At 45.0% G+C, this 27,482-nt stretch overlaps 1 protein-coding gene across 1 annotated transcript in view; it reads right to left on the bottom strand.

Annotated features, from left to right (window-relative positions):
* Positions 1-486: 486 nt before the first annotated feature.
* The window catches only part of SPAG16 (sperm associated antigen 16), a 31,650-nt gene continuing 4,654 nt past the window's right edge, over positions 487-27,482 (bottom strand). The window contains exons 3-16 of the mRNA XM_078603711.1: positions 26,828-26,926; positions 24,969-25,096; positions 24,254-24,391; positions 22,948-23,055; positions 20,824-20,941; positions 18,708-18,777; positions 17,675-17,799; positions 17,091-17,224; positions 15,393-15,536; positions 14,097-14,282; positions 11,141-11,267; positions 10,828-10,893; positions 10,592-10,718; positions 487-1,108 (exon numbers count right to left, since the gene is read on the bottom strand). Of these exons, the coding sequence (XP_078459837.1) occupies positions 933-1,108; positions 10,592-10,718; positions 10,828-10,893; positions 11,141-11,267; positions 14,097-14,282; positions 15,393-15,536; positions 17,091-17,224; positions 17,675-17,799; positions 18,708-18,777; positions 20,824-20,941; positions 22,948-23,055; positions 24,254-24,391; positions 24,969-25,096; positions 26,828-26,926 (1,746 nt within the window). The 3' untranslated portion in view covers positions 487-932. The remainder of the gene's footprint in view (positions 1,109-10,591; positions 10,719-10,827; positions 10,894-11,140; positions 11,268-14,096; positions 14,283-15,392; positions 15,537-17,090; positions 17,225-17,674; positions 17,800-18,707; positions 18,778-20,823; positions 20,942-22,947; positions 23,056-24,253; positions 24,392-24,968; positions 25,097-26,827; positions 26,927-27,482) is intronic.

Genomic DNA, 27,482 nt, shown 5'->3' on the forward strand with positions numbered 1-27,482 from the left:
CACCTCCACACTGTGAGGTAGATCGCACAGGTAGCTGTGTAACAATGAAATAAAAAGCTCTTTTCTTGAAGACACCTTATACTATGATACGTGTCCAGGACGAGTTAGAACCTACATACGTGAGTACAAATAATTAAAAGCAACAATCACATAATTGTCAGGAATGCCACGGTAGTTTTCTTATGCAACATCAGTGAATCATGACCCCTGTACCTTACACTACATCATTACTTGTGCATGCTGGGAACCGCCCATGTTAAGCCAACGGAGGACCTCCTGTACCAGGAAGATGTGGATCTGTGATGGTAGTGCTGCATCATCGTGGTTCAATGTTGTCCAGGCAATGACATAAAATAGCACCCGTTATTTTGGGACTGTCTTTTTAGAGAAATGTTCAAAGTTATTTTTTTTCATGATAAATATATAGTTTGCTTAAAATACAAATTCAATGTTTAATTTAACTTATGTAGAAACTTCCAGAGACCGTTTTACCCTTAAAATTTTATTACATTGCAATAAGAATGACAATTTCCACAAAAGACAAATGTTATACGTTTAAATTTAAGTAGTCAATAAAATCATAACTGTGATATAATCAGGGAATATTTAACTGCAATGTAGTCGCTTGAGGCTTCCTTCAAATATAGTTGGATTGTCAAGAGATGCCATGAATAAACACAAAAAACAACAAATTCACTGATGATGACACCAGCATGTTTGGTTCAGTAAGAGGACTTGTATGAATTAAACCAAGTCGTGTCCAATTTGTATTGGTGCATCTCCTCCCTGTTAAGTGTTTTACACAAATGATATGAAGTGCTTTAAGTTGTAAATGGACACTAAGCACACGTATTTATAAAACAAAATTCGAATAATCGTGGCCTTGAAATGAACCTTCCTACCCTCGATGCATCACCATGGATTATGTCAGGCTACTCCCACATTCGTATGGTACCATCTGAACCTCCTGAGAAGAGTGTGTCCCCGTCTGGTGAGAAGACGACGGTCTGGACAGCGTCTTCATGGCCACTGAGTGTTTCCACGTGTCCTGTTAACAGATCCACTATCCGTACACAGCCGTCATCGCTGGCCACTGCCATTACGTATCCTGTGTAAAGCGGGGACAAAGTGCACAACGTAAGCAAGGAACACACTGCCAATGCAAGCAGGGGAACGAGGTGGTTAGGATGCTCAGGGGTCAGAGCACTGAGTTGGTACCACTGAGATCCTGCGTTTGAATCCAAGCAGCAAACAATAATATTTAGTCGGCTCTGAAATGGACTCGGATCTGATCAGTCCCAATGTGACCGGGTCCCATCAGACCCGAGCCATGCACCCCGAGTGTATTTGCCTTCAATGTGTGGTTTAGAACTACACCTTCACATATACACCATGAACAACCGTAAAAATATTGTCGGTTGCTAAATGTTAATATTTTCCATTATAAATATTCACAATGGCACCGTTATTGTAAACAGCAGAGTAGCTGACTGGGTGGCATACACGACGAACGTTGAATTATCCAGCGATATGGTTTCAGTCCTGTCTAAAGGTCTTAAATTTGCTGTTGCCCCATGTACAATCTCTGTCAATGAGATCATTGCTGAAGTGGAATCAGCAGTTAGACATCTCCCTCATAATCAAGCTGAGATGACTAGGCACGAGGTTGCCAACATTATTGAGAACAGCAAAGTGGCAAAAACAAATATTAACTTCAGTGAAGCAAAAGCCTTCAGAGAATTGAGAGCAAATAAAGATATCCAAATTCTTGCTGCTGATAAGGGCCTATCAACTGTTGTGATGCCCCGTGAGGACTATGATAATAAAATCTAAGATTTACTCGATGAAGGTACCTTTAAATTAAACGAGACCTAACCAGCACATTGGAACGTAAAACAACGGCAATCATTGCCAAGTCATCAATTGCCAAGGAAGAGCAATACCTGATCAAACCAAGGGCATCAAAACCACCAAGACTTTATGGGCTACCAAAAATTCACAAACCTGATGTCCCATTAAGACCCATAGTACAATAGGCTCTGCCATGTACACATTAGCACAATACGTAACGAAACAAATACAGCCCTACATCGGTAGGACCTCTTCTTTCATCAAAAACTCTGAACATCTCGTAAGTATAATTAAAGATATTAATCTTAATCCTAATGATATTCTCGTAAGTTTTGATGTGACCTCTCTGTTCACAAGGGTTCAATAAAATTACTCGACACTGGCAACGAACAACGGTTTAGCTAAAGATATCCCAAGACTAGCTGAACACTATCTAAAGAACACCTCCTTCTTGTGGCAAGGTGATTTCTATAAACAAAAGGAAGGAGCAGCAATGGGCTCTCCTTTGTCGCCTGTGATAGCGAATTTGTACATGGAAGATTTTGAAAAAAAGAAATAGCTTCAAGCACATTTAAACCATCTGCTTAGTTTAGATATGTGGATGACACAATGGTGGTCTGGCCACACGGCAAAGATACACTGAACGTATTTCTAAATCATCTTTACTCGCAAAACCCATCCATCCAGTTCACCATGAAAGTGGAAGCTGACAGAACTCTACCATTTCTGGATATTCTGCTCAGACGGTCTAGAAATGGTAAAATAACACGCAGTGTTTACCGAAATAAAACGCATACTGACGCCTATCTGAATGCAGTCACACCATCACCCAGCACAGAAATATGCTCTTATCAAGATGCTCATTCATCGAGCTAAGAAAGTGTCAGATGGTGACAGTCTGAGAAGTGGAATTCAATATGTTAAAGAAGCGCTGTAAATGAACGGTTACAGATGTAGAGGTGTAATTGTGTATGGGCACGGATGGCTAACAAACACAAGGGGCGTGGTTAGGGCCGTGCACAGAGGATGTGCTCACACCGACGTCCGCACCTGCATCCCCCACGGGCCCCTCCCGGGGGCCGAGTACTATAAAAGGTGGTGAGCCGGAGGGCTCGAGGTCGAGTATTAGCTTAAACCAGCGAAGAGCGAAGACCAGCTAGAATAGGCCCCGGAGCTCCCCTGGCTCGCTGTCCTTGTCAGGGCCGACCAGGGCAAGACGGTGGCGTGGCCCCGAGAGCCCAGACTGACGTTCTTATAAGAGCCGGTCTGGAGACTCAGGGTGCCGGGATCCCAGCTTGACCAGGGCTGGGATAGGTAGCCTCCCCTAGCTCTGTAGTGGAGGACTCGGGCGTAGGTTAGTGGGGTTAGATGTTGCGTCTCCCTGTTAGACGAGTGAAGGGGACGATACCCCTATAAGTGCTGTGTGTACCCGTTACTGTGCACAAGTTGGTGTTAATAAATAAGTGTGCCTCCGACTCCGTCGTCAAAGCCTCCTGAATACTTACTACATCTGGGGTCAGAAGTGAACGTTCAACGATGGACACACGAGGGACGACACGTACCAGGGAGTCGGAGATGGAGGACACCTCGGCCGAATCGGCACCAGAGATGGCCGAGGTCGGATCGGAGCAGCCGGGGCCGAGTACACCCGCGCTGCTACGACAGGAAGGGGGGGATGCGTCGGCCGAGGGACTTCGGCTGGCTCACTCCCGCCTGGCGGAGCTGCTCTACGCTGCGGCCGCCACGTTGGAGGAGATCACGCGGCTGGGGGCTGGAGGGGCTGCGCGGGACGACGACGGCAGCCGACGCGCGGCGACAATCTCCCGCCACCCCGACGCGGCTCGCGGTTAAATTTCCCGCCATCACTACAGTGGGAGCAGAGGGCGGGGCCGGCCCGCGTCAGGTGACTGCTGAGGGCCAAGCACAAGCCGTGACATCATCAACACCGGCCAGCGCGTCAACAACGGAGCGACCGGCGATGCCATGCTCGCAGCCCGCCCACACTGTAACGTCTGCTGGGAACGACGGAGCGCGATCCGCAGCCACGGACATCGCGTTACAGCAGCGACTGCCGCCTCTCAAAGAATTCGTGGGCGCGGACGGGGACTGGGGCGGTTTCAAAAGACGGTTCATCGCTCATCAGGAGATGGCGAACTGGACGGACGCCGAAGCACTACGCGCGCTGCCGGCGATGCTGGACAACGACGCCCTGGCTACCCTCACCTCGGCGCCTAAGGAAAAGCGCGCCACGCTGCACTTGGCGCTGCAGCTGCTGTCAGCTGTCTACGGCCCGCCTTCGGACTGCAGGCAGCTGTTCCACAATCGTCATCGGGGCGCCAACGAATCGCCTCTGGCCTTCCGGACGGCTCTCCTGGCCCTGGCGAAGGCAGCTTTCCCGTGGATGGACGAGGAGGGAGTGGACGCTATAGTGGCTGAAAAGCTGCTGCTACTCGCGGACGAGCTGGACGTCGCCGTCTTGGCTCAAGACGACACAGAGATGTCTTCCTTGCTGGTAGCGCGCCACATCCACGGGGGCTTGCGGTCCCTGCGTCGCAAGGCCGCCAAGGGGGTGGCCGGCCATGCCATGGCGACTACCACCCTCCCATCGGAGGAGGTCTGCGGGGTGGAGCGGCGGGGGGAATGGAGATCGGCGGCACCACAGGCTCGGAACGGACCGAGCCGCCAGGAGCAGCCCAGGCCATCTGGGGCGCTCACACGCTGCTACAACTGTGGCCTTCAAGGCCACGTTGCTTCAGGATGCCGGGCTCCCCGTCAGCGCGGGGCGACACCTCGTCAGGACGCCGCGCCGTCTCCACCCAATCTCCAGCAGAGAAATACGGCGAGTCGTGGCACCTCACACGTTTGGCCCATGCACACATCCGACACACACTCACGCGCTGAACTGAACAGGGCTCGCAAATTGACGGCCGTTGCGTCCGATTGTTCTGAAATGCGGCGAGCGCTCCAACCGGGTTAGTGGTCGGAGCTCGCCCATCGTGTCGTTGCAGCGTCGGCGGGATCGTCGGTCGTGGTCGGTCATATTGATGAGGTAGAGGTGCGGATTTTAATTGACACAGGAGCGTCGGCGACCATTATATCTGATTTGATTCATAACATCCTTCCCGTTCAAAGTCGTCCCTTGCTCCCCGTTGACGTGCCATGCTATGCTGCTAACGGGGGCTCGCTAGGCATCATTGGGCAAATCCGCGCCAAAATTTGCATTGGAGACATTAAATTATCCGGACCTGTTTTGGTTTCCTCCTCACTAGCGGTTCCGTGCCTGTTGGGGACGGATTTCTTGGCCAAAATGCCCATTCGTATCTTGATCGACCAGGGGTGCATCGAGCTCCCGTCGGGCCGACGTGTAACGTTTTTGTCTTCCCACGCCCACAGAGCGTCGGGCGTTTGCGACCGTGCAGGCGCTCGTGGCAAAAACTGTGCGCGTACCCCCGGGGGCTCAGATGCTCGTCCCTCTTAGGTTGCGTCGGCCGTTTGCTGAGGGGGTTGCGGATCGGGGGGTCTTGTTGGGACCATCTCGGGCCGGGGTCAATGGACCCGATTTGCTAGCGGCTCAGACCATGGTGAAAGGGGATGGGGACCCCTTCATTGCAGTCCTTAATGTAGGATCGCGAACGGCCGTGGTTCCTCAAGGGACCGTGCTTGCACACGCAACGCCGGCACCCTATGAGGAACCACTCGTGGGTCAGGTAAGCACCGATCCTCCGTCGCGACCGCATTCGGACTGTGATGACGGATGGCTGGATGCGCTTTGCGCGGGATCAGTGGACCTGTCCGACTCGCAGCGTGCGCAGCTGCGAGTTCTCCTGAAAGAATTTGCCGACGTTTTTAGTCAACACAAATTTGATATTGGTTGTACTAAATTGCTGCGACACCATATTGACACGGGTGACAGCGCGCCAATCCGCCAAAATCCCTTTCGGTTGAGTCCCGCCGAAAAGGATCATGTCAAATCGGCCGTTGATGACATGCTAGCCGCCGATATCATTTCCCCTTCCAACAGCCCGTGGGGCGCGCCGATCGTTTTGGTGAAAAAACACGACGGCTCACTGCGGTTTTGTGTCGACTTTCGGCGATTGAACAAAATTTCTGTGGCAGATGCGTACCCGCTTCCTCGAATGGATGAGTCGCTCGATGCCTTGGCGGGGGCGCGATTCTTTTCCACCCTGGATTTACTTTCTGGATTCTGGCAGCTTCCTCTGGATGACGAATCCAAACCTAAGACTGCTTTCCGTACACCGCAAGGCCTCTTCCAATTTAACCGCTTGCCGATGGGCTTACATTCTGCGCCAGCAACTTTTCAGCGGTTAATGGAACTGGTCTTGGCGGGCTTGCAATGGGATTCGTGTTTAATTTACTTGGACGATGTCATCGTCTTTAGCAAATCATTCGATGAACACCTCCAGAGGTTGCGTGCTGTTTTTCTCAAAATGCGGGCTGCCAATTTGAAACCGCAGAAGTGCCATTTGCTCCGCGAATCGGTGCGGTATTTGGGTCATATTGTTGGACGCTCGGGGATATCCACTGATCCCGCCAAAACGGAATGCGTCAGCTCCTGGCCGACTCCCACCTCGGTGGGAGAGGTCAGGAGTTTCATTGGGTTCGCGTCGTACTACCGACGGTTTGTGGCTGACTTCGCTACGATCGCGAAACCATTGCATGCCTTGACGTCCAAGGGAGTCAGGTTTCATTGGGGGCCGGAGGAGGAGGCTGCTTTTCGCGCCCTCCGGAATGCCCTGGTGGGGGCTCCGCCGTTGAATTATCCCGATTTCTCACAATCCTTCTTGCTCGATACAGACGCAAGTAACACGGGCATTGGGGGCGTGCTGTCCCAGCTCATTGGTGGCGTAGAGCATGTGGTGGCTTACGGTAGTCGGGTACTGTCTCCGGCGGAACAACGGTACTGCGTTACCCGTCGGGAATTATTGGCAATTGTTTATTTCGTTCAGCAGTACCGCCCGTATCTGTACGGTCGACGTTTCACCGTCCGTACAGATCATGCGGCTCTGCAGTACGCCCTGCGGGTTCAACAACCATCGGGGCAGTTGTCTCGATGGTTGGAGATTCTCCAAGACTACGACTTTGTCACCACATATCGTAAGGGCGTCCGCCACACGAACGCTGACGCCCTGTCGGGTTGCCACCCACTTCGGAGTGCGCGTGCCTCTTGGGTTCGGGGCGTTGTAGGCCCCCGAACGTGACCACCGATTCGGTCCTCGTGGCCGCCGCCGATGCGCCTTCAGCTTCGGGTCCTATCGAGCAAGAAGGGAGGGATTCGTTGCTGGGGTTGTCGGTTGCGGAGTGGGGACGCCTCCAAATGGAGGACACCTCCCTCCTCGCTCTGCGCCGTCGCACCGGGGGGGTTGGTCAGGGGGTGGCGAACGTTGACTTGTGGGGGTTGTTCCAGGGGCTTTTAATGCACTGGGACGGGAAATCCTGCCGCCAACGGCTCGTGGTGCCTGCAGCATTGAGGGGTAAGGTGGTATGGGCTGCGCATGAGCGGCTCCTGCACTTGGGGGTTCACAAGACCTTTGCCATGCTCCAGCTCGATTTCTTCTGGCCGGGCATGGCAAAGGACGTGGGGGATCTCCTGGGGTCGTGCACGCAATGCGCGCAGCGGAAGCCACCAGCGAGGGGGTCCAACCCTCCGCTGCAGTCCATAAAGGTTTCCCGGATTAACGAGCTCGTTGCTCTGGATATTCTCGGGCCATTTCCCGCTACACCCAGGGGAAATAGGTATTTATTGACAGGGGTCGAATACTTCACGAGATGGCCCATGGCCTGGCTCCTGGCCAACCAGTCGGCAGCAGCCATCGCGGAGGCCTTTGTCCAGGGCTATGTCCTCGACAAGGGTGCTCCGGAACGGCTGCTGACTGACCAGGGTAAGAATTTTTCGGGGAAACTCCTCCGCGAGGTGTGCGACCTCTTGGGTACGGAGAAAATTCGGACCTCCCCATATCACCCACAAACTGACGGGATGGTGGAACGGCTGCATCGGACTATCACGTCCATGCTGTCCCAGCAGGTATCGGAATCCCAGACAGATTGGGACCTTCGCATTGCCGGTGTGTTACAAGCCTACAGGATGGCTCCCCATGCGGCCACCGGATTTTCCCCTTTCTTTTTAATGTATGGCCACGAGGCTAACCCGCCTGTGACGACCCAGCTGAAGCACTCGGCGCCTCAGGCGAAGTCTACATTGTCGGAACACGTTAAATTTAACATCGGCAAATTATCTGAGGCGCGGGAAGCGGCCGTGCAAAATTCTGAACTCCGCCAGAAGGCGAACGAGAGGCTTAGGCTGGGGTGGGTACATGTGTTCAAATGGAAACCGGGGGACAGGGCATGGTTGCACTGTCCCCAGGTGCCGCTGGCGACCTCGTCAAAGTTGGTACGGCCGTGGCGGGGGCTCGTGGAGGTCGTACAGGTCTTGCGGCCGCAATGTGTACGCGTCAAATGGGGGAGGCGTCGGTGGTACGTGCACCCCTCCAGGTTGAAACCGTTCATTGCGCCGCCCCGTGGTTCGCACACACACACGCATGGCCAAACATGTGAGGGGTCCGCCGACTCCGCGACGTCGCTGCTTTCGCCTAACCTGATATCGACTGTTCCATCTCCAGGTGCAACAGGAGTGACGGGTCCACGACCGCCAACCCCTCCCGGGAGGGTCGGGGGTCACTCGGCAGCGAAGCCAGACTCTCTCGCACCCGGACCGTCAACAACCGCCACTGAGCGTGCCGGGACGGGCCCTTGTGACGGGCCCGCCGCGAGAACGCGCGCCAAAACGCGCAGACTTTTGTGAGGTCGGCCGTTGGGGGGCCCTTGCGGATGGTGGGGGGAGGCGTCCGGAGCGCGTGTATATATGTTGGTTTTGCAGAATGGGGTATTTATTCGGGGGGGTGCGTCGGGTTATTTTTTTCTTCCTGTTTCCTGTTGCTGTTGTTGTTGTTATGGTTGTCATTGTTCTTGTTAAAATTACGCGAGGCACACACGGTTTTGGGGAGGGATGCACCTTTATTCTGATTTTCTTGCAGCCGGGGACGGCTGCGAGCTGTGCAGGGGGGGGTGATGTAGAGGTGTAATTGTGTATGGGCACGGATGGCTAACAAACACAAGGGGCGTGGTTAGGGCCGTACACAGAGGAGGTGCTCACACCGACGTCCGCACCTGCATCCCCCACGGGCCCCTCCCGGGGGCCGAGTACTATAAAAGGTGGTGGGCCGGAGGGCTCGAGGTCGAGTATTAGCTTAAACCAGCGAAGAGCGAAGACCAGCTAGAATAGGCCCCGGAGCTCCCCTGGCTCGCTGTCCTTGTCAGGGCCGACCAGGGCAAGCCGGTGGCGTGGCCCCGAGAGCCCAGACTGACGTTCTTATAAGAGCCGGTCTGGAGACTCAGGGTGCCGCGATCCCAGCTTGACCAGGGCTGGGATAGGTAGCCTCCCCTAGCTCTGTAGTGGAGGACTCGGGCGTAGGTTAGTGGGGTTAGATGTTGCGTCTCCCTGTTAGACGAGTGAAGGGGACGATACCCCTATAAGTGCTGTGTGTACCCGTTACTGTGCACAAGTTGGTGTTAATAAATAAGTGTGCCTCCGACTCTGTCGTCAAAGCCTCCTGAATACTTACTACACAATGATGCACAAATCCACAGGGCATTGATTACCAAAATCAAATCAAATAACAAGAGCATTGAAACTGCCCAAGTAATTAAAACGATCAAAATACCGTACATTGCGAGAGTATCTGATAAACTAGCCAGATGTTTTGAAAAACAAAACATCCGAGTCAGATTTGGCACAGTACATAAAATTCCAAATGTAATACTGTATCTGGTACAAAAGATGTATTACCGAAGCTACAGGATTAACTGCACGTGTGGTAAATGTTATGTTGGGCAAACAGGACCAATGATCAGCACGAGACTAAAAGAACATCAGATAAATATAAAATTATCCCAAATGCAACTGTCAGCAGTAGCAGAACACGTGTGCCAACAAGGACACGCAATTGATTTTGATGTTGAAGTATTGTGCAAAACTAGCTACTACTGGCCAAGACGAATTAGAGAATCTATCGAAATTGAGAGAAATAAAAATAACTTTACTGTTCGGATAGCTACCGTTTTAGTGCTGCATGGAAGTGAATAATCAAATAATACTTTATTTAAATGCATGCTTACAAACGGCAGCGTACTTCAATAGGGATTACCGTTGGTAGGGCTATTTTAATAAACACAATAGACAGGAAGGACAAGTTTAAAGCGCTCCCATAATGCACATGCATAATGTACGTTGCCTCAGTAATCCCCCCCCCTCCATCATTGTGCAAGAGCGCAGAAGGGTGGTCAACACATCTACGCCTCTATATAAGAAATGGAACAGTAAAACTTCTGCACAAATCTGGCTGTCGTCTGATGAAGCTAGTTGTAATTACTGGCGGAACGTCGTGCTCAGTTTGTAAATGTTGTGGCTTGGCTCTCCAACACACCGGTGTGCTGTACTAGTGACGAATTGGCCACGTTCTGTTTACGTGACAACCCTTACTAGTTGGCTGTCGGGTGGTGGCAGGTTTTAACGACACATTTATATATTTACGCGATCTAACCCAAAAACCTCTATTATGGATATATACATAGTGTTGGATATGATGGCCTGATCTTTTTACACAAACAAATGGATGGAGATGAAATGCGAACTGCTATGTCCAGTATGAAAAATGCATCTTACCAGACGGGTGGAAGGAAAGACGGTTGGCTGGATGTGGTCCCAGGTTCAGTGTCATTGTCGCAGTACCTTTACGGACATCCCATACTTTGATCACTCCATATGAATCGCAGGATGCTACGGTGTCACCCTACAAAACAATGTACTTCCCATTATAAAAGATACTGAAAGAAGGCTCTCACATGGACCCAACTAGCAGCACTGATATTGTCATGTCATGTGCAGGCCATGAATATTACCTTAAGGTTGAAAGTGCCATGGTTGCAGGAGTGCAAATGTCCATAAAATATCTGTGCACATCTTCCCTGGAAGAAAAGTTTCACATTATCACACATTACTGTACAATACGTAAATGGTTTGTGATTATAACAAATGCAATGCCCTCTCCATCATCGTTAATATTTACGTGCAACGTGCTTCTCAGTAAAAAGTTAATCCAGAAACACAAAGTAAATTGATTACATTGCCACATCTTTCGAACAATACGAAAACAATAAAGTCTTTAAAAATAAAGTAAAATGCTGAACGTGAATGCATTACATGTAACTTTACCGTTCGAGCATCCCACAAAGACAGGGTTTTGTCAGCTGAGCTGGTGAGCAGCGTGTTGGAGTAAGGGAGGAACTCCACGCTGTTGACAGAGTCGGTGTGGCCTCGGAGCGTCTGGCGACATCGCTCGCTGCCACAACACAGACGACAGACTTCACAATCGTGAGGAAAACGCAGCGATTGCAGAAGAAGAATTCGCCTATTATGCTCCACTAATTGTACAGGGTTTACATGATCGGAACGGTAAACATCCAATTAACATGTAATGTGAGGATATATCCGGGTCGTTGACGGATTATAACTCGTCACGATGATTGGCTCTGCCGGTCCTGGTCCATAGCCAATGGGGGGAAGCCTAGGGGCGTGGCCCTGACGTAATGGAAAGGTGACAGCTGTTTGTAGAGGATTGGTTCTGCTGGCTTTAGCCACAGCCAATGGGGAGACGAGTCAGGGGCGTGGTCCCGGGAGCCTACGGTGGAGTCTGGAAGATTCCATAGAGGCTAACCAGGATTGGTGGAAATGTACCACATGACCCGGGTATTAAATAGGGGTGGAGACGAACAACACGTGGTCAGAACTGGAACGAACGGAGGAGGAGGCCACGCGAGAGTGGGGGTCCAAGTTGCCACGTGGCTGCGCGCGTCTCTCTCTCTCTCTATCCCTCTCACGCTGCCTGTTAGCAGCGTGAAGGAAGTGCTGTAATGAAAAGCGAATAAAGACTGGATTCCAGAAGTCGCCTCAATGACCTTTATTACAAATACAAGAGTGGACAACTAGTAAATAAAAGAGGCGTTCTTCTTTCGCATTGGCCGATGTAGATGCAGAGTAACAACTACAATTTTACATTCAGGTTGTCAAGCCAGATACCCGTGTAAGGAGCAGTGGAGTGTATCGCTGTGATGTCTCCTTCGTATTTGTAGATCGGGCATTGCGTCGTGAGATGTTGTATGGTCTGTTCTGGATGACCACAGTCGCACACTGGAGAGTTTAGTTTTCCATTTGTGCATCAGTTATCTGTATCTGCCATGTTTTGTGAGGATGCAGTTCAGGGTGGACCATGAGCTTCGTGAAAGATAAAAACCTAGGGATCGCATGTGTATCGCTGTAATGTCTAAAGAGGTGATACAGTTGGTTAACAAATAACTACACAAGAACAGCTGAAGAAGCCAGTGTCGCCATCAAAACATTGTACTTCCCATGTAATAAGACACTGAAAGAGGGCTCAATTTTATATATTTATATCAGCATTACTACAGTTGTGTCATGTGCAGGCCATGAATACTACCTTGAATATTACCATAAGTCTAGACCGACAATCGGGGCTGTGGAATATTTCCCAAATCCTTCAGCAAATTTATCAGACTATAATATGCATATTATTTGTCTTTGTATATGTTAGTCATGTTAGAAAAGGTGTCCTTTGCCAACGAGTCAAAGTGATTTTCTGCTCAAATGAGCATCGAAGCATTGATTCTCATCTCCAGTTGACAGCCCTGAGTCATTGATGGATATTCCACATTCCTATGGCAGGGGAACCTCTCTCCAAAGGACAACTACTGTTGTGTTTGCCCATCAAAACCCAAATTTACAATTATTTTAAATGATCTTATATATTTAATCTCATGCAAATATGTGAAGCACTTGATTTTTTTTTTGTATTATCTTATATATTTAATCTCATGCAAATATGTGAAGCACTTGATTTTTTTTCCATATTTAATTTCAACATTGTTATAATAAAAATACTGAATTGACATTAACATGTAAAATATACATATCTAAACTTTCAAAATCAAAATTCCTGTTTTTTTCATAATTGTGTTATCTTTTAAACTGAAAAAAATTGGAAGCACTTTGTTGTGAAATCAAAACAAGTGCCACGTTGCGCAATTGCCTGTCTTAATTTTGCCAAAATACAGTGGAACCCTGGCAAATCAGACCCTGGCTAGACAAACCTTGGATAGCTGGATCGCACGAGGTCGGCTAAATAACGAAACAGCTTCATAGCTTCCATGCACCTTTGCTCAAATTTATTTTGATGGCCACTTTAGAGGAATAATCTCCACTGCCTCTTTCTGTGCCTCCCTCGCCCTGCACTGCACCACACAGAGCGATCATCTTCACTATAACTTGCAGCTTCCATTCCTCCCTTAAAACAACCCCCAGTGGTAGCAGCATTGGTGACTATCCTGTTCAGATGAGTCCAAATATAAAACGAAAGCAGTCCACAGTTGTCTGTATTACTGCCTTATTTTGATGGTGAACTAACATAAGAGGTCCACAATGCACTTCAGCTGGAGCTGCTGATGTATTCTTTGGATAATGCACAGAGGTCGAGTGCGTTTTATACTTGTATGTGTATCGTTTGAAACGTATGGCCCACAGTGTTTGATGTCCGTACTCCACTATGATTCCACAAGTGGTGGGACAATCTCTGCTGGTGGGACAAGTGGCCAATATTCTAAGTGCTCACCAGTAGACAGTGGACTTGACAGGCCTACCCTAACCGGGAAGTGTTTCTCTCAATGTGTGTATATATTAATATAGAGGGCCTTCTGGGGAACTAGGCAGGACAATTAGGTAGTTCAGCACAGGGGTTGGGACGGTGCATGTTTTTATCCATTGAAATTACCTGGAATGTCAAAGCATCTTAAGAGTTCCTGAAAGGTTTTCTCTCCAAAAATCAATCATATTTTCACGTTTGCCTAATAACAAAACAAGCCCAAGGCTCTTGACTATATTCTCTTCACTTTATTCCCAGCTCTGTATTAGTTATTCTCTATCTCCTGACCACTATAGACGACTAAATATTAACAAAAACTATGACTGTGCGAATAACTGATTAAAACAACTTCATATAGGAACCTAACTATACACTAATATATATAAATGTTTGAGCTCATCACCAACATGACCAGCTGTGATCAAATCAGAATATTTCCACACGCGAAGGCCTCACCTGTTGACATCCCAGACCTTGCTGGAGTTGTCCATGGAGCTGGAAGCGATGAAATCCCCACACGAATGCCAGCAGCAGCCCCACACGGCGTGACCGTGACCCTCCAGCGTCAGTACGCACACTCCTTGCGAGAAGTCCCACACCTTCACCGTCGAGTCACCGCCACCTGTTGCCAAGTTGGTTCCACTGAATCGTGCACAAGTGTGCACATGAACCGTTAAATTACACAAAGTCGTTTTTTTTTTTACAATGCTTATATAAGCACGTGCCGTTTATGTTTCATAAAAGGACTATAAACAGACAACTAGTTTCATCCGAAGTTAAAGCACATTTATTCCATCTGCCAATCGGTAGATCAGAGTATTCGTTAAACCAAGGCACCTTTGGGACCGCTTTAACCTCTCCGAGTCTCATCAGTAGGGTGCAACTTATTAAATAAAAAAAACAACTGGGATGCCTGATGTTACAGGCGAGAGACGTGAGCAGAGTGCAGCCCAAATACTGCCTTACAAATGAGTATTTGATTAATTAACAAAAAATTATTTGCTTCATTGCCAATGTATGCGTTAACTGTTCAAGTATTAATAAAACAAATTAGGACATTTTCAATTTTCTTAAAAGGGATATATGTAACTAATTACAACTGCCTTAGAACTTCCACAGTGAGCAGTCCATCACCTTGCGTCTGAAGGGAACTCCTGAGAGATGATACCGACATATTTACTTGAGAGGACACGTTAACATAACTCTTTATCCACACGAGGTGAAACACCATCATATGGCCTTCTAAGTCTCACACATTAATATATTGTCTTACTTCTTGGAGCATAATTAGGTGAAAAAGAAAATGTTATGTGTCGAGTCTTATTGTGCAGTCATTGAAAATTATCTCCCTCTATGTACCATGTCCTATTTCAAACACATCGTGGCCTTCAGCTTAGCTGTCCGTAATATTACATACTTAATTTTCCGCCTTTACCCACACATTACACCTATAATTTTCCCGGTCAAAATTTAAGATTATATTGAAAATAATACCAAGGGCGGCTGCCCTAATTTGACCCCAGGATCTTGGTAATGCTGAAGTAGTTCCTTTGGAAAAGCAAGCGACAGTGCAAAGTTCATCCATAAGACGACGATTGGCATTTTAAATCTTAAAATGCATTTTAAGTTGATGATCAACTTTTCACTTCAGTTTTAAAATAAGGATACTAAAACATTTACTCATAACAAGTGTTGCAAAGATAACCTCAAGTGATGCAGCAATGTTGCGAAATGCTGGGATGTTTTACGTACGTTGGATTGAAATCGCAATCTCCAATCCAATCAGTGTGGCCCTGGCCAGTCATGATGATGTCCCCATTAGGAATGGACCACATCTTCCAAAGTTGATCATCACTGGCTGTGACGAGAATCTCTTTACGAGGGTGTAGCGCCATGCTAGAGGAGAGAAAGAGATGGCATTGTGAGTCCAGCAATCATTTGGCAAAACACAGTAAACTGTCTACCATATAATGTGTTTCCATTTATATGAAATATATCTATTTTTATGCTATGTCAGTAAAATCTGCTTACATTTAATGTGAACTCAAATTGTGTGAACAATGTGATATGGCATGTGCTGGGGTGATTTTTACACTGGAATTTAAAGTTATTTAAAGCGAACGTCACAAACCTAACACTACGTGCAATGTCTTCACACCACTTACAATTGAACGTTACTTTTCGGTAGGGTCACGTGGTGTGTGACGATTGCTTGATCGTCACGTGATTGCTACGATACATTTTTCATAATCGTTGGCCCAGCCCCCATTGCCTCACCTTGACTTTGATTAGCTGCCACTGCACTTAAAGTTTACTTCTTTGCTATAAAGTTATACCCGGCTTATATAGCTACGTGTTAACTTTACATCCCCGTGACGTTACTTAAGTGTGGCTTAAGTAGTCTTCTGTGTTAAATTGCGTGGGTTAAGTGACCCATTGTAAGCCCATCCTGAGACTTAAAAGACGGGGATGTCCATGTCAGAGTGAATAAACTTTGTGGAGCTCTTGTTTGAGGGCAGATAATTCTGAAACCATATGGTCTAGCTAACAATTACGACTCATGAAATGTGGCCACTTCGTAACAGGGATGTCGCAATATCGCATCTCCAAACCCCTCGCCTCCGCATTTAACTTGCAATATTTCAGTCAGATCTCAGGTTCCAGTTTTTTGTAATGCACAAGAATTCTGATACATGTTCCATGAATCCTGAGTGCATGCCATTTGCAATTTTTTGCACAGTGCACTACAATAAAATTATTTTATTGTGAAAGAAGCTGTGTAATTAAATTCCTCCAATTACAATGCGTCATTCAGAAAAGGCATTATGGTTCTAAACTGTAATAGATTCTAAACTGTAAAAGGAAAACGTTTGCATAAGCACGCATCTCTACCAGGTCATGTGCAGTATGTACCATTACAATAAAGTTATGTTAGGGTTAGGATTAGTTTTATTACTTGCACTTCCAGCTGGCATTGCAAAAATATATGTAGTTTTAACACAAAGGCTTTCACGACCAATATCATTCATAATAAAGGTTTTTGGGTTAGATCGCACAAGTAAAAATACGTCGAAACCCTCCACCACCCGACACAGCCAGTAAGGTTTGTCACGTAAACAAAACGTGGCAATTAGTTACTACTTCAGCCCACCGGTGTGTTGGAAAATAAATCCACAATATTTACAATTTGAGTACGATGTTTCGCTGGTAATTACTATTTTGGCAAATCGCCTGATGACGCTGGATGAAATTACCAGCGAAACATCGTACTTCAGATAACCGTTTCAGATAATCGTCACTGGTGTTAGCCGTGAACGGGAATCGAACCCGGGTCGCCGATTTTGTAGCACAGCGCGCTGACCGCTACACTACCATTCCCCACTTTATACACACACAGACATACGTAATAGGGCTGTATAATGTGCAACGGTTGACGTGAGTGCCAAGCACCTGCTAACAGGCATCTCGTGTGCCTTGAGCGTCTGGGAAATCCGCAGCGAGCCACTGCGCATCGCGTCACTTGGCTGCTTTTGCACCTGGCCCAGGAATGGATTGACCCGGGTATCCACGGGGAATTCTGAATCCTGCAATGTGGGAAATATGCACCGCAAAAGGAGGCTTATTAATCGCGTCTCTAAAAACACAAGTTATAGTCTTTCTTTAACATTTGTTACAGAGACTGTGTGGCCATTAGAGTCACTATACTCTGGGAATGGATGGCTTATAGTAGACCAACGTTTCGTGTTCCGCTTAAAAACAAACAAACATAAAATGGCCAGCCTCTCTTGATTATACTAAAAGTGGACTGCATCACTCACTGTGAATAGATCGAGCAATATGGCAGGTCATGTAATGTGACAGAGAATGACTTGATGACGACATAAGAGATTGGTGCCAGAAATATGTGGCCACGACTTGAGCATATTGGCACAAGACGCAAGAAAGTGGAAACAAATGACGAAATGTGCAGTGGACACCTACGGCGCGTGATGACGATGATGATGAGTGGCAACGGTTTTATCGCGTAGTTTTACCTTGGCATGCCGCACTGCAGAGCTCTTCGCCGGCTCGTCGGCTGGTGCGATGCCCTGCTGCCGGGCTTCTCGGAGACGGCGCTGAGACGGGCCTTCCACACCAGTCTCTGTTGCGTCGTGAAAGTCTAGCGCGCGAGGACGCAACAGCCTACGGTTACGTGCTGTGCCGCACTAAAGCCACGGGTACAAGTTCTGGATGGCGATGCAATCTCTTATTTGTTGGGTGTGTTAACAATGATGCACTCATGTAATATGGGAACTTGAGGGTAGGGATGGTGAATCGCAGACGTCGCACGTGTGATACCCATCTGCAGTGAGACGTGGTGTCAGGGATATCAAATACAAAATCCGGAAAGAATGTGCATGATTTGGGTGTGGAGTTGAGGTGTTCTGTACATGTGTGCAATGCATTTAGTCTTGCCAGATTGAGTATTTTTTGTATGGGAAAAACCAAAGGATCTGGCAAGAAGGAATCACCTGAAAAAATATGAGACTTAGGGGATTTTCAAGGTGAATAAGTAACCATGAATATCCATCTATGGTGGTTCATGATTGCATTTTGAGCTAGCACACCATTCATTCTTGCTTTGCATTTGTAAGCAGAAAATGCAGCCAGTGCAGTTAAGCCCACAAAATAAGTTAATTTGCTTGAAATTCATGGAAAAAATAGGCAAGTATTTCAATAGCATTGAGATAAAAGATGGGACAGAGTCAAGCAGCTCACCTGGTGAGCAAGTGGAAATAGTACAACGCATGTACATTACACTAAAATATACTTCCAACTGGGAATTGACTTTAAATTATTTTGATGAAAACGGAAAAAAACCCAACATGCAATTATCTCATCCAGCTGGTATATACAGTTGGCAATGGATGCTGGAGCCACATTTCGCAGAAATTCTAATTTACATACAATGTGTCTACTTCACTCGTGTTTTTTGTTGTTATTATCTGTAGTTTACAAGTGCGTAAAAGTTACCCTTTGTCAAAATTGTAAAGGTGGTAAAAGATAATTGAAAAAGTAGTAACACACCTGCAATTATTGGTGTTGGCTCCTCAAGCCCAGACTCTAGACTGTGTAGAGTGGCTTGCAGACCAGCAATCTAAATTGGACAAAAGTAGTATTCAGAAGTTCAATGATCATTTTTCACAGCAGTCACTTATGAATAGGCAGATCAGTGTCCACTGAGAACAAAAACAAACGGATCAATACAATGATGTGGGTATATACAAAAAAAATATTATTTTAAATGATCTCAATACAACAACTTTTAAAATATAATTTAGTCCAGAAAAACTAAGTATTATACTCAAGACACATTTGTATTGTCTGAGTAAAGAACCGAAAAGGGTCATGGAAGACTGACTAGGATGGAATAATTTCCAAATGTCATGCAGACAAAATATTGTCCCAAGTGTGAGGGACGTCAACCGCGAAAGGGACTTATTTAATATTTTACTTTATTAAGGACTTGGCATACGTAAAGATGTAACATTTGCCGAAGTGCGAGTCGCCAACAAACTTTGTCATACTGACACACAAACAACTACCACATCATGCGAGCTAAACGACGCATTGGACACCGATTGGGGGGAGGAAGCGGCAGTGTCTGATGCACTGCCACGATTATTATGTACAGTAGAACCCCTCTTAACGGCGGTAATTGGTTCTATGAAACAGGTCGTTAAGTGATTTGCGAGTATGGGAAATACATGTTCAAGTCTTCATTATTTCCAATAGCATTGAAAGTTACAATTTTTCATCCAAAAAACGTACCTTATTAGATTTAAACAATGGATATTAATATATAAAGATACTAACACCATTATAGACAATTCATATTAAAATAAACGTGGTTAATAAATGCATGAATTATTAATTACTGTACCTACAATTTGCCCGTCGTTAACAGGGGAATGATCGGTAAGTGAACACATTGGGCTCGATGGAGGCACTCCACCACTATACCCTACACTACTCTACACTATACACTACACATTGGGCTGTATGGAGGCCCGTCATTAAGTGATTAGTCGTTAACAGGGGTGGTCGTTAAGAGGGGTTCTACTGTAGCGTAATGTAATATCTCTGGTAGCATAGTATAAAAGCGTGTCTCAACTCTTGAGGGTTTGCTTGTGGAATCACTTAATGAGTCGACTGTGTTGTTACATTTTTGGTAAATGTCAATATCCAATTCCTACTTCAAAATACGAAAATGTTAATAATGAATAACTGTTACAAAACCCAATAAATAACAACCCAAGATTAATAGTAGTTACTTATTAAAACATAGGCACAACCAACTCACATTACATTCAACATCAATTACAAAAAGTTATTCACTGAAAGTTGATCAATGGGCTGTCTGATGACCATACAGAAATTAAAGGGTTTTTTTCTACTGAACCAGAGGTAAAGAATCAAAGTCAGAATATTAATTTAGACTGGAGGAGGAATCCGATGAGCTATAAAGCTCTTTTTTTCACAAATCTCCAGTTGGGGTGCGTCAGAAGTACAGGAAAAGTAAGCAAATTGCTAAAACACATACAAATAAAACCCACTGAGCTTTTAGCTTATTTTTCATAAGCGACCTGGCCACAGCATATTCGAAGTGGCTTATTACGTGGAAGTGGCTTATCATGCGGAAATGTATAGCAGCAAAATAATATAAACGCATGTTTCTAAATGTGGAGGGAAAAACGTGAGGACCTGGAGAAAAAAACCCATGCGACCACGGGGAGAACATGGAAACTCCAAATATACAGGCGTCAGGGTTGTCGAACGGGCATCAGGGTCAGGATAAATTAGTGCTATCACACGGTGTATGAATGTATGTATGTATGTTGAACTGTAACACCGTATGTAGGCAACGGTGCTAATGAGAGGTGCCAGGAAGGACAACAAACTAAACGCAAGAAGCATTTTTTTAAGAAAATCAGTTCTAAAGTTAAAAAGAAATGAGTTTCTAATCTAGATTTAAAAGTGCATAGCTCCAGCGACTCCTTAATATCGTAAGGAAGATGGTTCCAGACGGCCGCAGAAACGCATGTGAAAGCGCGCGATGTGGTAACCCTCTTTGTCCAATGGGGCTAGCCAAAAGCCGCCGCCGCTGCGAGGATGACTGCAGTTTGCGTGATGATAGCCCGACCTGTCCCACTGCTCGGTCCCGCTCTAGCTTGGTGAGCATCTTCTCCTTCAGGGCAGCCTCATACTTCTCTCTCAGTGACCGGAGAGCTGGCTCGTACGAGGCATAATGCTTTTGCAATCTGAGGGAACAGACAACGAGCATGTTCACGGATTGCTAAATTTGGCTGTGAGAATCATTTCTTAAGTTTACCGGTGAGCTCAAACAACGATGGTTTGCGCCTTAAAATGCTCGTACACGTGGCTATATTTGTTACGTGTTTGGCTATGTCGGGTGAAGGAGGGTTTCACACCGTGAATTGTGCCAGATAGTTACACGACCCAAACATAAAAATCAATGATGTATCATAATACTAGCTGAGAAACGTACATGTTTAGAAGGTTGCTATAAATTAAGAAAACCAGTGAACAAATTATTAAATAACTTGTGAAGGAATGGATGACTTATAAGCATTATGACTGTCCTGATAATTTATTTTTACAGGCACTTAGGGGGACGACATTCAAAATTATTATCATCGTTTTTTACGCAGTAAAGCCTGCCAAGTTTTTGCAGTCGTGGCAATATTTGCCATCTACGGTATATTCAAATTGAGTAATTTAGCAAAAGACATTAAGTGATTATAATAAATTAAAAGAGTGTGTTATTAAATATAACTCGCTATCATGCAGTCGATCAGGGCAGCATATATAGAAATAAAGTGAGTAGTGAAAAATAATTTTATCCAGTTCAACATGTTATATATATTCAGAGAGGGGGTGAAAGTTTAGTTTGCAATTTTTTTTTTATAGACGCGAGGTAAGATTCTGCTGACACAGTAATGAGTTGTCATGATTTTTTTTGCCCAATGATTTTTTTTTTATAATCTTCATATATTTGGGTAAATTCAGAGCTACCTATTTTGAAAATGTACAGGCGTCGGAAGTCCTGGGTGAAAAGGGTGAGAGTCAAAACGTTCAAACAAGAGGTAGAATGCGAGAAGTGAAACACAGAGGGAACCAAAAAGCCAAACAGCGTCCACGTAGAGGCAGGCAAGAATCATAAAGTGAGACGTCTGGCTTCACCAAGGAGATGGGAATCGGCAGCTCGAATGACCAAAGAAAAATAATCACATTAACAAATGGAAATATGAATATAACATGCACATGAAACAATATCAGGTTTTACCCTTTATGGTAAAGATGTTCAAACACCAAATAGATACGTTTTGCATGGCATCAAGTCTGCATTAACCACACATACGTTGACGACAAGTTAATGTTTTGCCACCACTGTTGTGGTTAATGCAGACCTGATGCCTTGCACAAGGTATCTATTTGGTGTTTGAACATCTTAACATGTCATATTTTATTGCCAGAAAGGGTAAAAACCTATTCTCATTGTTTTATCTTCATCCACATGTCCTGCTCAACATAATGACCCACGGGGTAGTTAATGTCCATTTCCAAAGATATTTTGGTAACAGGAGACAAAATTCAAGTGCCCTGCTCAAGTGAGTGTGGGGGGAAAAGCTTGTCTCGAGTGGGAACCCTCAGACAAATGGGGAAATACCACATTTCCATGGTGGGGCTATTCTCCTACATAGGACATTCACTTGAAACAATTATGCAGCAATGGCAGGAATGCAGCTGTTGATCCAATGCACATTGGTTCAGTGACTCAGTGTTCCTACCAATACCAGTGGTTAGGAGCATGACCTTATCAGTGGATTATTAATATTATACATAGGCCCGTGTATAAGCACATTTTAACCATGTATCTTGTCTAATTTCTAATGCCAATCGTGTTTGTTCTTTTAATCTCAAGAGTGTGTCAGCATATACTTTGCAAATTATAGTAATGCCTTCTTACAATCAGGTAATATCTAAAATTTGTGAAAAAATAATGATTCTAATCATACAAGAGTATGTTCTTAACTATAACTCAACATCAGGCAGATTCATCATTACATACCTATGCCACACTCCGAAAGCTAAGGTACCTACGAGATATTCCTCCGCTACTGGACTACATGACTGCGCACAGGGAGTCTAAACGTAAAACGTGGGTGGGCCGTGCCATCACTTTTTTTCAACCACTGATTTCCCAAATATAATGAAATCTAGTTTTTGTTGTTGTATAGTTTACCTCTTGAGGTCGTTCAGCAGCCTGTTCTTTTCTTGCAGCACCCTCTGGTGGTGCATGCGGTGGTGATCCCTCTCTTTACGAAGGGTCACCAACGTGTCCTGCGTTTGTCTGCAACGCACACAATCCAAGTGATTTGTTAAAGCACAGATCATACGTACCACGCCATAGACCAGCGAGTGTTTACATTTACTAACAGGGTGGCCCAAAAACGTCAGGATGTCATAGGGTTATGCTTATTTGAACAAATGTTCAAACTGACTCCCATTAACATTAATGCATGCATGAATTATATTTTGAAATTAATTTAGGACTTGTTTTTAAAGGTTATAGCTGCCTTCTTTAGCATACGTAAAAATGCAACTCATTCGTCTTTAGACAATTTTCTTTCCATTTAAAAAATTCATCTAAAAATGAAAAATACTTTTTTATATATATACAATGAAAACAGATAAAATATTAACTTAAAGTAGAAACAATAAAAACTGTTTAATGCTAGTGTTAAAACAAATACAGCACCCTATGTGTCATGACTTTTAGGCCACATTGTATGTTTGAGAATTTTATTTTTCCATGTTAAAATTAATACATTGTAAGTCGTACTTTAAAACGAAATACAGTCAAAGCCATCTCATTCACAATATCAAATTGTTTAACTTAATTTTGACATACAAAACTAACATATGTGCAAGCAGAACTGCAGCATCCCCAGAGCACTTCATGACAAATCACAAATGTGCTGCTACTCACTAGGGCAGGGGTCAGCAACCTTTTAAAGAAGAAGAGATTTTTGTATTTGACCAAAATAGCTCGAGAGCTGCATCGCACACAGAGCTACTTGTACACAAACATAGCAGCAGCAATACTGCAGATGACAACACACATTCTGAATTAAATAAACGAAATTGGTGATGGAATAAAATGAGTCTATTAGTGTTTTCCCCCCTTAGTTATTCTTTATCAATACAGTTTGACTGTTGTACAAATCATAGTGACCCATTCCCTGCCATATTTAATTTGCTTCACGTCAAATTAAGTTTAAGATATAAGGAACAAAAACTATGGCTGTCACAAGGGGGCCGCCAAAGGAGTTGCATGCGGCTCCGGAGCTGCAGGTTGCTGACCCCTGAACTAGGTCAGCCGTAAAATACTTCACGATTTCCAGATACAGTAAAAGTTGTAGAACCCACAGAACCTGTGGATAACAACGATCTTCATATCAAAGGGCCAATGGATATGAGGAATTTCACTGCATAGTATAAACCCTCAAAAGCCAGCAATGTTCATGGTGTTGAAGAGATCGGAGGACCTGGTGGCATCCTGGAACTTGGCGAGGTCTCTGTGTAAGGACGTGAGTTTGTCGTGTAGCTCCTGGTTCTGAATGTAGACATCTGACACCGTTCCTCGCTCGGCCTTGCCAAGCTGTTCCTTCTCCTGCAACTCGTACCTGTCCAGGGGTTAAACACCACAGCGAGGAAACAGACACTGGTGTCACAACCTCACGATAGTTCATTTAACAACAAATGAATAATAATAATACCCCTATAACGCTGTGCGAATACGACGCCACCATGAAAATGCTTCCAGGATTGATAACAGTTCAAAACATTTCCTGCAGGTGCACAATACAGCATACCAGTTTGGAGTTGTATAGCATGTAAAGTATATGCAACCACATCTTAAGATTATGTACAGAGCAGTAGAATGTGGGTATCCTGGGGAAAGGAGGGTTAATAATTTAATTATTGACTTGAAGTTTTAATAACTGCAAGGGTCCATACTCTTTGTTTTTTTCGGTAAAGTCACTTAGGTAAAAAATGTAATAAAAAATAAATTTATATTTTGTTAATAAAGAAAAAGATGGACAGACAGGCGCAAAGAGAAAGGTTTTGAACCTGGACTTAAACAGGGGTAGGGAGTCGATAGTTGGGGGAAGGACGTTTCTGACGATAAGGTTAACAGTTCACAGTACCAAAAACACTGGAATAAAGAAGAAAATGTAAAAAAAATTTGATTTTTTTTACCATTCGCTCTGAAAGCAGTCAAGGGTACGGCTCATGCCCATCCGGAACAGAAAATTGCGTACAAAGTCATCAATGGCCTCAAGTTGTCTTGCCACTGGGGGCTTTTCCCCCACGCCCTGCCGACGCACCTGTTGGAGAAACCCCCCCCCCATAAAAGTCAGACGTGTCACAAATTCAATCCCATTATATAAAATCAGGGGGTAGTGGAAATGTTAATGTCAAAATGTAATTCTGACCTACTGCCACAGCGCCCTCGAGTGGCATTACTGGGTTATGGCTTTCCTACCTTAACCAGCTTAAGGACTCGGTACAACATCTTTTTTCACATCAATCAATCCAATATGGTTTACGCGTCACATTGACCATGAAGCTGGAACAAAAGCATGGATCGCACTCAATTAAACTAAACAGAAGCTAAAATAAATGTGTTTCAGCTGCTCTTGAAAGAACTGGTTATCAGGGCTAACTGGACTTCAATTGGCAGACTGTTCCAGACCACCAGGGCTGCAGATGAAAATCTCCGTTCTGCTGTCCTAAGCCGAGTGGATTTCACACACAGCAGGTCAATGGCAAACCGGGCGTAGGTTTGGTGATGGTAGATATGGGCGCATGGCATTGCTCAGATTAATTGGTTGACCAGTTGTCTTTGCTATAGGAGTGAGCACTGCGACATTGAGCTGGACTCTCGCATGCAATGGTAACCAGCGCAGCTCCTTCAAAAGATGTTAAGAGCTTGAGAGATGGAGCCAGGCCAATGACTTCAGCGAGGGTATTTTTCAGACGATGGAGACGTTTGTTGAGGCCATCGGCTTTGAGGGGTTGAATTGTAGATTTTCGAGCATCAACCAGTGTCGTGCAGCTGTTGTACATTCTAAGAGCAAGTTTATTGTATTAGGACCAAAGTTTTCAAAGAAATGTGGAGCTGGGTATATATATTTAAGTATGTATGTTGAACTTCTTTCACACTTTACGTAGCCAACCGAGAGTAACATCAGCGTAATTGATGTACGGATACCCAGAAACTCTGTATGAGCTCACCTACTGGAGACATGTAAGCTGCAATAATGGGTGCCCAGAATGGATTCTTGTGGGATCACGAAATATTTTCGCGCCAATGCGGTGTTCGGCAGATTATGGGAAGAGCCGCGCAATTCCATTAATCAGCAAAAAATGTGGCGAATTACAGAAGAATTGCGGCACGTGACTCACGGCTAAATTAATACGCAATAAACTTGCGGATTACAATGTTGAGATCCAAGTCTAGAAACATGAAACGATCTTACCTCTGTATATCTCTGCCGCTCTGCTCCTGTAGCTCCAAATTAGCCCCGCTAACGTTTACAGAACATGGCTTGTGACTCGCGAAGCATTTTCAATATGCCGCATACTGGATTGCAGATTTTTGTATTTCTGCTTATATATAACTAAAATAAATAAGGCATGTATGTTGAACTCCTTTGACACCATACGCAGACAACGGTACTAATCGTATGTGTATATATATCTGCATAAAGACTTATAAAACCAGTTTTCTTACTAAATTAATGCATGATATTGCACACAAAGTTATGTCATAGTTTATCTTTGCTTAATTACGATGACCCACATGATCCCATCCGCGAGTCATAGTAACGTTGCATGTGCAAGAAGTAAAATAAAAAGGCATTGAAAAATATTAATTTTGTAGAGCGACATGCAACTGGAGTTAGGAAATATACTCTATACTCCAGGAAGGTTTCACCATTTATCCTCAGATTTCGATGTGTGAAAGTGGATGTTGTGATACTCGAAAATCCCTCTCGTATCTCTTTCAATATGTAAAATAGAATTGAGTGATAAATATGGGAAAAAATCCTTACAGTAGCTTGCACATCTTCACTCAGCTCCTGAAGGCTCCTTACGGCAAAGTCAAGGTCTTCATCAGCGTCCTGTGCACTGCCTTCATCAGCAATGGAGACCTATGGACGATTGTAATTGAGGCAAAGTATCATTCACATGTTAGCATGCTTAAACAAAAACAAACGCAAAAAACACTCGGATGTCCCTAAAGAACTGTATTGTGGTCCAATTGTTCATAAACTGGTGCTTTCTCTATGACGCGCACATTCCAAGTGCTTTTTGTACTCGTGTTTGTGTTGTTTGAAGCTTGCGATTTAACGCCCTTCACTCTTTATCTATTATGGTGGGTTTTTTCTCATTTGCAGATTTCATAACACTTATCACACTTCGGCTTTAAAATTAATTTAACTTTCCGTACAAAAAAATAATAATTTCCATGAAAATTTAGTATTTTACTTCGTATTTGATGCTACTTACAGCTAAATAAAATTCAAATTGCAATTTAACATGTTTTTATTGTCATTGGTGATTTTGTCCAGGCCATGGACACGTTGTGCATGATTTATTGAATTCTCTACAAGAGTAAAATCCACATTCTCACTTTTGTAAAATAAAAAAACTGGGTCACTGTATATTGATATGGATAATAACTTTTGGGAAGATGTAAACGTGCAA

This window comes from Lampetra planeri, chromosome 21 (assembly GCF_965212315.1).
Source record: "Lampetra planeri chromosome 21, kcLamPlan1.2.h2, whole genome shotgun sequence".
NCBI lineage: Eukaryota > Metazoa > Chordata > Hyperoartia > Petromyzontiformes > Petromyzontidae > Lampetra > Lampetra planeri.